At 43.2% G+C, this 12,775-nt stretch overlaps 1 protein-coding gene and 1 non-coding gene across 3 annotated transcripts in view; one reads left to right on the top strand and one right to left on the bottom strand.

The window, feature by feature from the left end:
• COG7 (component of oligomeric golgi complex 7) overlaps positions 1-12,775 on the bottom strand; it is a 106,729-nt gene that overhangs the window by 24,280 nt on the left and 69,674 nt on the right. The window contains exons 12-14 of one of the 2 annotated variants that reach the window (XM_037814448.1): positions 8,770-8,956; positions 6,548-6,688; positions 1,796-1,879 (exon numbers count right to left, since the gene is read on the bottom strand). In XM_037814448.1, the coding sequence (XP_037670376.1) occupies positions 1,796-1,879; positions 6,548-6,688; positions 8,770-8,956 (412 nt within the window). The remainder of the gene's footprint in view (positions 1-1,795; positions 1,880-6,547; positions 6,689-8,769; positions 8,957-12,775) is intronic. The other variant, XM_037814449.1, reaches the window with a different exon arrangement.
• LOC119518359 lies at positions 5,425-5,527 on the top strand. Its single transcript, XR_005213748.1, has one exon. It is a non-coding gene; the product is annotated as a U6 spliceosomal RNA (small nuclear RNA).

Raw genomic sequence — 12,775 nt, 5'->3', positions numbered from 1 at the left:
TTTTCTTCTGTTTTTGTTTGTTTTAACTTCTGTTTTCTTATGTGCTAGGCTTCCCAGTCCTTGGTGATTCTGCTCACTTTCCTCTGCACCAGCTCCATTCTGTCAACATCTCTCTTAAGATATGCCGTTCATGAACAGAAGTTAACACAGACTCCAAAATCTCCCACCTTAGAGGACTATAGGATGAGGATACCTCATTTTCAAATGTTTAATCTGGTTTGGCTGTAGTAACATCCTACAGCCATCAAGCTAACAAAAGATTGCTCTCCAAGAGGTACACCGATGGTAAAAGAAATAAGTTCAGCATTCTTTTTGTTTTCTTTCATATACTAAGTATAATCTTTCATGTAGTAGGCAGGTGACCAATTAACTCAGTATACATTTCAGCTCAAAATGGCAACACATTCATCATTTTTCCACAAGGCTGGGAGAAGGGCAGAATGTTGGTTTCTGATGTTGGAATTAATCTATTTTAATTCTGTTCAGAAAGCACTTCTTGAACATCCACTACGTGCAAAGACTTCATGCATATTTCTGCATTTGGCAGACCTTTGATATGTAGCCACAGCCTTTTGTTTCAATCCATAGATGTAGTTTTACATAAAACATCACTATTAAACCATGCATATGTGTTGTTTCAATTTTTCAAAACATTTTTCTCCTATTTCATCTTTTTTTAATGCTCACTTGGTGCTGTGAGGATGAGAACATTCATCACCAAAGCTTCAGGCACAAAATCTTAATAATCTGAAACTTCAAACATCAGTTAATTGGCCTTAGATTGTAGGGACTGCTGTGATTCCTAGAGAGATTCCACAGCTCCAGGTATCTCTCAGGAATCTTGTATTTATTTTTTTGGAAATTGCTGTAAAATTGCTTATCATCACTCCTATGGGTATTAGTCTATTACTCTCACATATTCAGTAAATACTTCCTGATACTTCGGTTGGGTAAGCTTGGTGACCCAGGAAAAAGGAAATCTTTGTGGTCAGAAGGACGTGAGGCTGGCTCTATCACTGGGTGATCTTGGGCAACTTGTTCCTCTGTGTGGGCCTTGGTTTCAGCATCTCTGAAATGAGGATGATCTCGTACTTACTCCAAAGGGCGGTGGCAAGGATGAAATGAGATACTGTGTGCTGCATCTGTGAAGCACCCACATGCTGACTAACAGAGCAGCCACTGGGTAAAGGGTTGTTTCTTTCCCACCCCACTCCCATTCCCCTGAGCCTCGGTGCCACCGGTGAAATGGGGATATGGCCACCCATCTCACAGAGTTGATGTTAAGGTGAAGTATGATGTAGACGATACGCTGTCTATATGCAACAATATAAGCCCAGCACTGTCCTTGCATGCCATGGGTATTTGGCAAATATTCCTTTCCCAAATTCAGGTCACCAGTCCCCAGATACAATGAATGCTTGTCTATAACTTGTACATGAAAGCATTGACATAGGGTTTGGCACATAGTAGTTTGTTGAATTTGAATTTAGAACTACATGCACACTGTTCTTCTGAAAAGTCATGGAGAGGAATTTGGCCAACTGCTTCCTGTCTTTCCAAGTCAGAACTTCCTATTGGGCTCTCACTCTGATGCCCTTAGATACTGACCCCATCTGAGGCTGGGGAAGTGGGTGGCGAGAATGTATTAGGTTCTGAAATCATCATGAGGTTCAGCTGTTATTTCCTTAACGCCCAGGATATGAGTGGGTGTAGATTATCCAAAAGCAAAGGTCCAAACAAGGTATGGTCTGAAACAGTATGACCACCACAAAGAAACATACACAGAAGCTCTTACGTTGCTGATGTACTCAAGAGGAGTGAGGCTAAAGGTGGGCAGGTCATCGGTTAGAGTTTCTCCAATGCCGGCTGTGTTCCAGCTCTAAGGATGGAAGGAGAGGGCACAATCAATACCATGGCAACTAAGCAGCCCCAGAATGCACCAAGCACCCTGCCAGGGACTGCGAGTGGTGTCTTCTTTGTTCAGAGCTAGCCTTGGACCTGCCACCATTCAGCAGACCAGGGATTTCATGTCTTTGATTGATAATCTTGAAGCCCACTATACAGAGGGGAGTCCTTTCTTTCACTCTCTGCATTGCTACAGATCTATAAAACAGGATCTCTCCACCTTCTCAGCTGAACTACAGGATGGAAACTGATCCCTTTTGCCCATCTCAGAGCTTTAAGTGGAGAGAGCAGATAGCCTTGGGCTATCGATATATCGATAGAGTAGGTCAATATGTAAAAAAAAGTCCCAGGGCAAAGGAAGCCTCACTTACTCCTGGGTCTTCAGTATGCCGAGGGAAAGAGGCCCCCAGCAATCCTCCAGAGAGAACTCCTGTGAATCCCGTATCTAAGACAGTAGGCTTAGGAAGCCCTGCAGGAACACTTAAGCCACATTTGCCAAGATTAATTTACCTAAATAAAAGCTGCTGCCTTTATTTCTACATGCCTTCTGGATCTGTTTCCCAGTGATTCATAACTCAAAAGGGAAAGGGATGGGAAAGAGCTCCCACACCCCAATAGCTGCCCCTTTGTCTTCTTCAAGATCCCTCTCTCTAAGGAGATCTTGGCACCAGCATGGGTTTCTCTCATCATTTAAAGTGGCAATATCCACAAGATCTCCAGGTAAGCCTCCTGGCATTCTGTATGGAATGAGACAAATTACTGGGACACATGAGGTTAGAGTTCAGCTTGGCCCACCTTCATAAAGAAATGTAGTTTCTTAATTCCACCTTGAGCCACCTCAAAGCCAGCCTGGAAAGAACAAGGCCTTTTGTGGCTGGACTCCTGCAGCAACTCCCAAGGTCACATGGTAGCTGCCCTCTGCAGCCACCTGCTGCCTGACCTGGTTGCTTGGCCCTTGAGTAGCATTCAGGGAATGTAATGACTACATATTTCCCCTGGGCTCCCAGCCCAGCACTGACTCAATCCCTGCTAATTTTCTTTGCTCTCTCAAGTTCTTTTCTTCTCCGCCCCTGTCCCTATAGTTTTCTAGAATCTTTGTTCTTGCTTTAGAATCCTCTCTTGCTTCAAAATATTCTAATTTTTTTCCAGTTAACTCCCAACCCACAGAGAATTAACATTCCAACCAGTGACATTTACCAAATGACCATGATTTATAGTGCCTTGTGCTAGGCTTTGTGGAGAGGACACAAAGAAACCTAAGACTTGGTCCTTGTTCTCTATCGGCTAGTTGGGGAACCAAGATCCCCTACCCCTACCCTATATACCCTCACACCCCTTCCCCTATTCCTCCCCCCTCCCCCCACTCATGCAGAGTTCCACGTCAAGAGTTCTGGGTGTCAGAAGCAAGGTTCATACAATAAAAGTTCAGAAGATCAATAGCTCAGGGTTGAGTTGGGAAGGCTCTAGTCACAGGATGCATGAAACACAAAGAGAGGCAGAGAGAGAAGGGTGGAAAGAGGTAATGCATAGCTTTGACCATCAAGCTAAGAATAGGCTTTATCTTCAACAAATAAATTGCAAAGGGAGAGAGAGAGAGAGAGAGAGAGAGATGGAAGGGGAACCTGTGGTTCAAAAGAGACATTAAAGACGTATCAACCAATCATGATGTGCAGAACTTATCTGGATCCCAGATCAGACAGAATAAATTATGACTATTATAAGACAACTGAAAAATTGAACACTGATGATACCAAGGAACTATTTTTAATATTCTTTTTGAGGCATGATTATGGTATTGGGACTTTTTAAAGAGTCCTTATATTTTAGATAAGAGGATATACATGAAACAGGATGGCCAGAAGTTGGTAATTGTTGAAGCAGGGTGATGATATCATGGGGTTATTACATTCTTCTCTCTACTCTTGCATAAGTGTGAAATTTTCCATAATACAAAGATTTAAATAATAGACTTTCATATTGGCCCTGGGGAGCCAGGTAAGGGTTTTAAATGGAGAGAGATACAGAGGAAGTTTTTTAAGACTGATACAGCCACTCTGAGGAGGACTGATAAAAAGCTCAAGAAACAGGTCAAGATGATGGGAACCCACATTAGGGAAGTAGCCATGGAAAGATGGGAGACACATGAGAAAGGAAGGAAGAGTTAAACTTAGTAGTTCACTGGCAAAAAAGGGCGCAGTGAAGGAGCAGAGATGGTGACAGTCTGGGGGTGGGGGGAGGGAACAATGGCTTCTGTGAGACTACGGTCATGGGGCAGAACAGAAGCAAGGACTGACTCCGGGGCAAAGAGAAGCTTCAAGGGAATCCATCCAACGGGCAAGCACTGTGGACTGGAGGCCATGGGAAAGCCATTAGGAAGGAGGCAGCAGAAGCAACCTCAGAAAGTGATCAGGCAGCAGGGAGAGCGAAAGAAGGACAGCCAAAGTGGAAAAGAAGTTTGGAGTAAGGGCAAGGCAAAATGGCCTAAATTAGGAAGGGATGAAAAAGCAGCAGAGAAGGTTGCCTTGAATAGGACAACAGGGAAATGCTGGAGATTATTTTTTAATTATTCAAAATCTATTTGAAAGTTCCTTCAAATGGACTGTTGTATCCATCTGTCACCAGGTTACATATGTAAACTTCACCAATCTATCCTGAAATTGAATAGTGCTGGTTTATATTCTTATAATATAAAAGGCCAACACAATTTGCCAGCAAACACTTAATGACCAAGGCTTAATTTTCAAATCCTTAAGGTCAAACTGTTTGCCTTTGTATCGTGTGCTTTTATGTCGGCTCTCCTCAAGAACTCCTCCTAATTTCCATTCCCGAGGGCCCTGAAGCATTGGGGTGAGGCCTGAACAAGAAGGCAAGATTCCTGCCTTCATAATAATAATGAACTCTGGAAGGCAGAAGTAGAAGGAATAGGACAGGTGGTACATAACACTAAAATTACTTAAATGTTGAACTAAGACAAAGTAACTGGAAGAATTAAGGTTTCAGAAGAGAAGCTCAATATTTTAAGCCTTGACAAAATAATGATAAAAGCAACCGAATCTGGAGGTGAGAAAAGGAGAGGTGACAGATGTAAGGAATGCCTCAGGTTAGTGCCACTCCAGCCTAACACCTCTCTGACCCATCCTGACCCACTTGTTGGCTAAGAGAACAGGCCTCTCTCAGCTGTGAGCCTTCAGCAGGCCATCCTATCTCATTCAAAACTACCAACACTATTTCGTCATCATCGAATTTGTGGTTTTGGCTGCCTTCTATCTATGGCAAATGATGCTGGTTCTCTGTTTAATTCAACAGTAATATACGTTTTCCTGTTTAAATACATCTAATTAAATAAGAAAGTGAATCCACCGAAAGGAAAAAGTAAATCATGTAGTTCAACCATGTCATTTTCTGGATGGAGATTCTGAGGCCCAGAGAGGAGATGACACTTGACCAAGGTCATATGATGAATGAGTGAGTGGCCCCTGCCCCCCAGTCTAGTAGCCTTTCAAGAGTGCAGAAGAGTGCTTGCTTCAGCAGCAAATACACTAAAATTGGAACAATACAGAGAAGATTAGCATGGCCCCTGTGCAAGGATGACACGCAAATTTGTGAAGTATTCCATATTTTTCCAAGCCACCTCAGAAAACAGAGTTGAATGGAATATTTTTGTACCTGATGTTTACAGATGCTATTGGGAAGTTATCAAAAAGGAGTCCTTTACTAAAAGGGGTGGGGGGGGTGGGGGTAAAAGAAAAGAGTGCAGAAGAGAGCAAATTACTTGTAATTATACCATACATGTTCTTGCTGCCTCCCTTCTCCTGGCTCCTGAAAAGATCTCTTGGTTATTAAAGGTACATAACTGGATCTTTCCCAAAAGACCGTCTTCAAAAAAAGTAAAATTGCAGTGGACTTCAGAAGAGACAGGAGTCAGTGAGAAAGATTAACTAGTAACCCAATAGGAAAGTAATGAGATCTGGAGTAGGAGGAAGACAGAATGAGTAGAGAAACTATGACTGATGGGAAATGCCTTGAAAAAGAATCAGGACAACCAGAAAAGAGAAAGGAAGGGGGTGCAAGGTGAAGACAGTGAAGATCCAGATAAAAAGGTTTCAAGGAAAGAAAGCAGCAGAAACCCTTCAAAGCCCCCTTAAAATCACAAGGTCAAATCTTACATTAAGACATGTGCCTAGGTAAAGTTCCAGAACCAATTCTCCAGAAATGTGTGTGTCAGAAAAACAATTCATTAATCTCAGAAGACAATGAGCTCCTCTGATCTGGCCTAACCTATCCTGGAGCACACTCTCCCTTACTTTCCCTGAGGAGGCACAGCTATGCTGCTCCAAATGGGAAAAATTTAGTCCAGTTGTATTAATAATCCCAAGAAACAGTCTGTGAATAAAGCATCAGAGTAACTACAATTAAGATTTTAAAACAAAAGAAAATAAAACCTCATGCTAAGCAATGAGTAGAAAGGGAAAAATGACTCCTTAGTGGGACTCTGAGCCTAAGACAGTCAAAATTTCACACACCTCCCACCCCACCACCTTCCACCCCTATTATAAAGCTCTGGGGTTGAACCCTGTGATCAAACATGCTTGAAAAGGAGGCAGGACCTAGGGGTGAACCCTGCAGCTAGTGGGAAACTCACATCCATCTTGGAAATCAGGAGCAGCTGCTGTTTGATGCGCAAGAAAACAGAGTCGAAAGCTAACTGGTGGGCCTGCTGGTTAAGCCGAGTCAGGGCTGCCCTAGACACAGACAGCAGGTTGTGGTTACTTGACCCTTTCTCCTAAGGAAAGAAAATGCAGAAGGTGGTTTATTAGGCCCTAAACCCAACGAACAAACTAGCTACTTAAACATCCTGAAAAAATCCCTGAGAGGAAAACAGTGAGGGGGGGTTCCCAAACCTGGCTGTGCTCCCAAATCCTCTGGGAGACTTGCCACAATACAGCTTCACAGGGCCCACATCAGAACTACTGAATCAAAATCCATCAGGGTGGGAGCCCAGGAATCTATATTTCTAATTCACTTTCCCAGGTGATTCTGAGGCATTTAGGCTAACACGAGCTCATGGATTGGCAGTTTTGGGAAAAGTACTACAAACAACCTGTGACAGTACCTCAGGGAAAGAAGAGGGGAAAAGATTAGAAGCCTCACATATAAACAAGAGTGGCCTGCAGAGCCCAGATTCCCAGGGAGATCAGAGCAGTTACTCTTGGCTCAAAGCCAGGGTTTTGTACAACCTGTTGAGCCCCAAGGAATTCCAAGCAGCCTGAGAAAATACGGAGATGTAAAATGTAACCTTAGTTTTGCTAGTCTAAGTGAACCGATTACAACAAACAGACATAAATCAGATTAGCAATAAAGATAAAACAGAGTTACTTTAACCTAATCACAGAAGCATGGAAGAACAGACTTACAGAACTGCTTTAAGAAGTGTGTTTGTCAAGTTCAAATGCAGCCAGTTTGTGGGTCAAGATGCAGATAGATGGGGAAGCTCCTGCAGAGCGATGCTGAAGCCTCGAATGTTTACAGAGACATACCATGCAGCTCAGCCCAAGCCTGGGCCTGTCAGCCGGCACTTGTGCTATGGAAATAGTAGTCTTCTCTGCCCGAGTGACAGTCAAACCTGATCAAGGGGGTAGGGAATGGTTCTGGAAAGGATGCCCTTGGCCCTCATAAACTCAGGGAAGCTGTGGTCATTCCATTTGCTGGGAGGTTCTCCTGGCCCTAGACCCCAAAGGGCCCAAAGCTCATAGTCAAGGACAGCTTTACAGCAGACAAACTAGGAGTTTAGAGGAACGGCTCGGAGGGAACGCATCCCCAGGTCCCCATGTTTCCATACGGAGGAACCTGCACCAATCTGTTCCTGGCATCTCTCCACCTCTCCCTCACCCTTTCCCTGGGGAAGAAGTGTGACTTCTCTCCCTGCTGAGTTGGGGGTCTCTTGACCGGATTCTGCTTGTCTGTAGGCAGTGCACATTCCAGTCCCCTCTCTGCCATTCTGTAAAAGGGGACTGTCCCTGCATGGGGGCCAGGAGCTGTCCAGGTCTGCCTGTCCTGTTGACGAGTTTAACTCGAGTGAAGTATAGCAAGCCCATCCGGCCGCAGATCTAAAGCCATGGTCTCCAAACTGTGATGGTTAAGCTCATGTGTCAACTTAGCCAGGTTATGGCACCCAGTTGTTTGGTCAAGCAAGCACTGGCCTGATTGTTACTGTGACGATATTTCCTGGACTTAAATCATCAGTAAGTTGATTGCATCTATGGCTGCTTATATCTACCATCAACTGAGGAGACTGCCTTCAACAATGAGAGAAGTCTCATCCAATCAGATGAAAGCTTGAAAAGGAGAAGTGATGATTTCAGCAGGTGAAAGAAGAATTTCCATCTCTACTTCAGCCAATCAACTTCCAGGGAATTCACTGAAAAGCTTCATCAGAGTACTCAGTTTGCAACCTGTCCTACGGAATTTGGACCTGGTCAACCCCAAAGTCATGTGAGCCAATTCCTATAAAAACTCTCATAATATTTACATAATATATACACATATATATCTTTACATAATATATTTATATATATATATCTCCTGTCAGTTCTTTCCCTAGAGAAGTTTGACTAATACACCAACCTAGCTTTTGTCAGTAATAAAGCTCCATCTATCTGACATCTATCTTTATATCTCAATTAATTTCTACTCTATTTTGTATATTAGCTACTTAAAACTCTAACAAAGATGAGAGACAGAGGGGCCAGCACACAATCTAAGCCCAGGGTCCACCCACAGAGCCAGAAAGCCTGGATCAGGGAAAGGGTGAGTGACAAGGCAAAAGCTTTCATTTGTGAGAATGCCATCTGTCTGGTCCCATACCTTGAGAGTATAAAGTATTTCCATTAAACTGGCATATTCAACAGGGTTATCTTTCTGAAGGTGATTATATTCTTGCCATGGGTTCTTGACAGAGCTCTTCCTGTCCGTCAGGATGCTATCCTGAAAACCAGCCAGGCTCTGAGGACTATAGGAGTCAGAGAGATACTTTCCTGCTGTGGACAAAATCCTGTAAAGAAATTGATGATCATTACGCCCCCAGATACTTGCACAGAATTTTCTTCTAAGAGCATTCAGGTTGCGCCTTACTTAATCCCAGGATATCCTCATGAGGCAGATATAATTAAAAGCTCCATTTTATAAAGAAATGAAGATGTCATTCATCATTTGGGAGTGAGCTGGGCCTCAGGTGCACAAAGTCCCAGGTGATTTTGTTTCCAATTTAATACTCACTCATCAGAATACCCATCTTCCAAACGTGGACACATGGCCCACACAAGGGCAGTTCTCAGTTGACTAGTCTGGAATACTGTGTACTTTCTGTGTGGACCTTTTTTTTGTCTGGAACAGTCCAGCATTGTGGTGAGCCACCAGCACCACAGTCACAAAGGCCCCTGAGCAGGGCAGTGTGGTTGTGGGTCCCTAGAGGAGGGTGAACGCAGCTCACTGAAAACCTTTTTTACCCACAGGATGGACACTGGGTTTGTGTAGTGTTTGTGTTCATTGGCACCATGAAGGTTACTTTTGTGGTTTCTGTGCTAAAGAAAGATCTGTTGAGAGAGAAACTGGAACTTTCCAACTTCTCTGAGATAGAAAAAAGCCTTAGAGAAGGTTCTATATGATAATCAACCTTGGCGCACTGCTGAGAAAGTTGAATCTATATCTCCAACAGGGAAGACTTCCCACTCTATTTTTCCTTAGCTCCACTTGACCATTCATTCTGCACATTCAAATTTGCACCTAACTATATAAACATATATATCCAGGAAAACAGACACTGTAACCTACCCCAAATGTGACAAATTTCCTGACCCTTCTTTTACCATAATTTCATATAAAAAATTTGCTTTAGGCATAGCAGTTTTTAGGTTGTACTCCCTTTCTTAAGAACATGTCTCATAAATTTGTCAAGGAATGCCTATACTTCAAAAAAAATCCTGGGGGACAATGCATTTCTCAGGAACCATTGCTGACACAAGCAGCAACCTGCCTCTGCCAGTTTTCCTGCTGCCTAAGCCTATGGGTAGTTTAGGGTCTTCTATCTGCCAAACTGTGGCCTGTCACTGCTACTGCCCTCCTTCCTTCACCTTTCTTTGTCTGGACTCCCAGTAGCCTTCCAGCTGGTTTCCCTTCCTCTAGTCTTTCTAAGTTCCACTTAATCTGTTCTCTAAAAGGTTAACAGAGAGATCTTTCCAAAACACAAATCTGATTTTGTCTTTTCTCTGAAGATACCTCAAGAACCCCCAAGATAAAACTGAAAATACCTAGGCACAGCACTCAAGGCCCTCCATTGTTGGAGCCTTTATATCCTTACAGACATTCCCTCTACTCATGCCAGATTGCCCCCACCAGCCACCCCGCTCACCCTGCTTTCCCCACTCACATGCCTTGACAGCACTTCCTGTGTCAGAAAGGCTCTCCCCTCCTTTGTGCACCTGGAAAAAACCTACTTCTTTTTCAAGCACTGGTCCCAGGGGCTCATACTCTGCAAAGTCTTTCCTAATGCTCCCCCATTAGGCACCCAGTTCCTCTGCACCCCCATCAGCCTCTCACCTCTGTTATGGCATTAATCACACGTTGCCTCATTTCTCTCCCACTGGATGGTGAGGACGAAACCCACACGTGCTTCTTGTCGGAATCCCCACCTCGTGCAGCGCCTGGCATGTGGTAGGTGCTCAATGACTGTGTGCTGAGGGACAGCGGCCCTGGGTTTGGTAACTAGAAGCTGAGAGCTGAGCTTTGGTCTTTGCCCACTGGGAAGTCAGCTCTCCTTTGCAGGGTGACTGCCCTATGTGCTTCCATCTTAGTTGGCTAGGGAAACTGACCTCCCAGCATCAGGCTGCCATCCAATTGAAGAGAAACAGACATGTCAAAAATGTCTGAAGTATTAAAGATCACAGTTTGAAATTTCAGAATAAATGCAGCCTCAACCCCAAGAAACTAACGGCTTCTTGTTCATAGCTAATTCTTCACCCAGACATCATAAGATCATCTAATCATTAGCATCTGATTTCCTTATATGTATTTACTAGTACTGTGAACTAAACCTTACTGAAATGAACACTGCATTTCTTAATTCATCAAGAAACATTATCTCATCATTGCAATGGGCTCTAAGCTAGGTCTTGAGGATATTACAGGATTAAACACAGTTCTAGACCTCAAGAAGCTCAGAGACTAATGAGGGAGTCCAACATGTAAGTACAGAAATTATAGTGCAAATATGCTAATTGCTATGCCAGGAGAATGCAGTAAATGTGCACAGAGGAGGGAGTGACTAACATCTAATTTCATCTAGTTCCTCAACTCATTTCCTTTTCATAAAAAAGTTGTTACCTACTCTCCAGCCATGAAGCATGTAAATATATATCAGATATCCAAAACTTGACTGCCCATTGAACTGTCCCATTAAAACTTTATCCTGAAAACAGGAATACTCATTCAGGGTTGTTGGGAATGTAAAATAGTGCAGCCACTGTGGAAAACAGTTTGGCAGTTCCTCAGAAAGTTAAGGATAACACTACCATATGACCTGGCAATCCCATTGCTAGGAATATACCCAAGAGAACTGAAAGCAGGGACTCAAACAGACATTTGCACACTGATGTTCACAGTAGCATTATTCACAATTGCCAAAAGATGGAAGCAACCCAAGTGTCCATCAACAGAAGAACAGATAAACAAATTGTGGTATATACAGACAATGGAATATTATTCAGCCGTAAAAAGGAATGAGGTTCTGACACGAGACAAGATAGATGCACCCTGAAGACATCATATTGTGCGAAATAACCCAGACAAAAAAGGACAAATGTTGTATGACCTCATGATATGAAATACTTAGAATAAGCAAATTCAGAGAGTCAAAAACTAGAATTCAGGTTACCAGAGTTGGGATGGGGGTAGGGAATGGGGAATTAATGCTTAATTGGTACAGGATGTCTGTTTGGGGTGATGAAAAAGTTTTGGTAATGGATATAGCTGATAGTAGCACAACATTGTGAATGTAATTAACACCACTGAATTATGTATCTGAATAAGGTTAAAAGGGAAAATTCTATATGGTATATATGTTACTAGAACAAAAAAAGAAACCAACCATAGGACTGTACAACACAATGAACCCTAATGTAAGCCATGGACTATAGTTAATAGTGCAGTTATAATAATATTCTCTCATCAATTGTATCAAAGGAAACACACTAATAGAAAATGTAAATAATGAATGTGAGTATAAGGGAACTCTCTATTTTCTGCATGATTTTTCTGTAAACCTACAACTTCCCTAATAAAAATTTAGAAATTAATTAATTTAAAAAAACAACCATACCCTGGTGAAAATATTACCATTGCACCAGGAGACCACAAAAGAGACACCACAATCTCTCTTTATCCTGCCCAAGTTGCCCAGTACCAGAGAAATCCCTCAGGTGACATCCAACTCAGCCCTGCTTTTCTCAGCCTCTGTGTCAAAAAATGAACCTCCTCTGTGGGAGGGGAGCTTCAGAGCCCAAGCGCCAACATCATTCTTGTCCCTGAAGCACCTGAGTTTCAAGCTACTGACCCCGCCACCCTGGGGGAGTGGTCCCCTGCAGGAGACTGGGTTCTGCAGGGAGATTGGTGGGGAGATAAGATTAGAAAAGATAAGATAAGCTTTACAGGCCCAGGCCACGCACAGGCTGCACCGACTCACAGATGGGAACACAGATGGTGACTATGGCTCTTTTCCTTGCCAGGCTCAGTGCTTCCGGGATGACATCACCTCTTCAAGAGGCTCCCTAGGATATGCCGTCTGTTCTAGCATCCTGGGCTGCAAAATGCAATCAGA

This window comes from Choloepus didactylus, chromosome 21 (assembly GCF_015220235.1).
Source record: "Choloepus didactylus isolate mChoDid1 chromosome 21, mChoDid1.pri, whole genome shotgun sequence".
NCBI lineage: Eukaryota > Metazoa > Chordata > Mammalia > Pilosa > Megalonychidae > Choloepus > Choloepus didactylus.
This window is presented reverse-complemented; position numbering and strand designations above follow the sequence as displayed.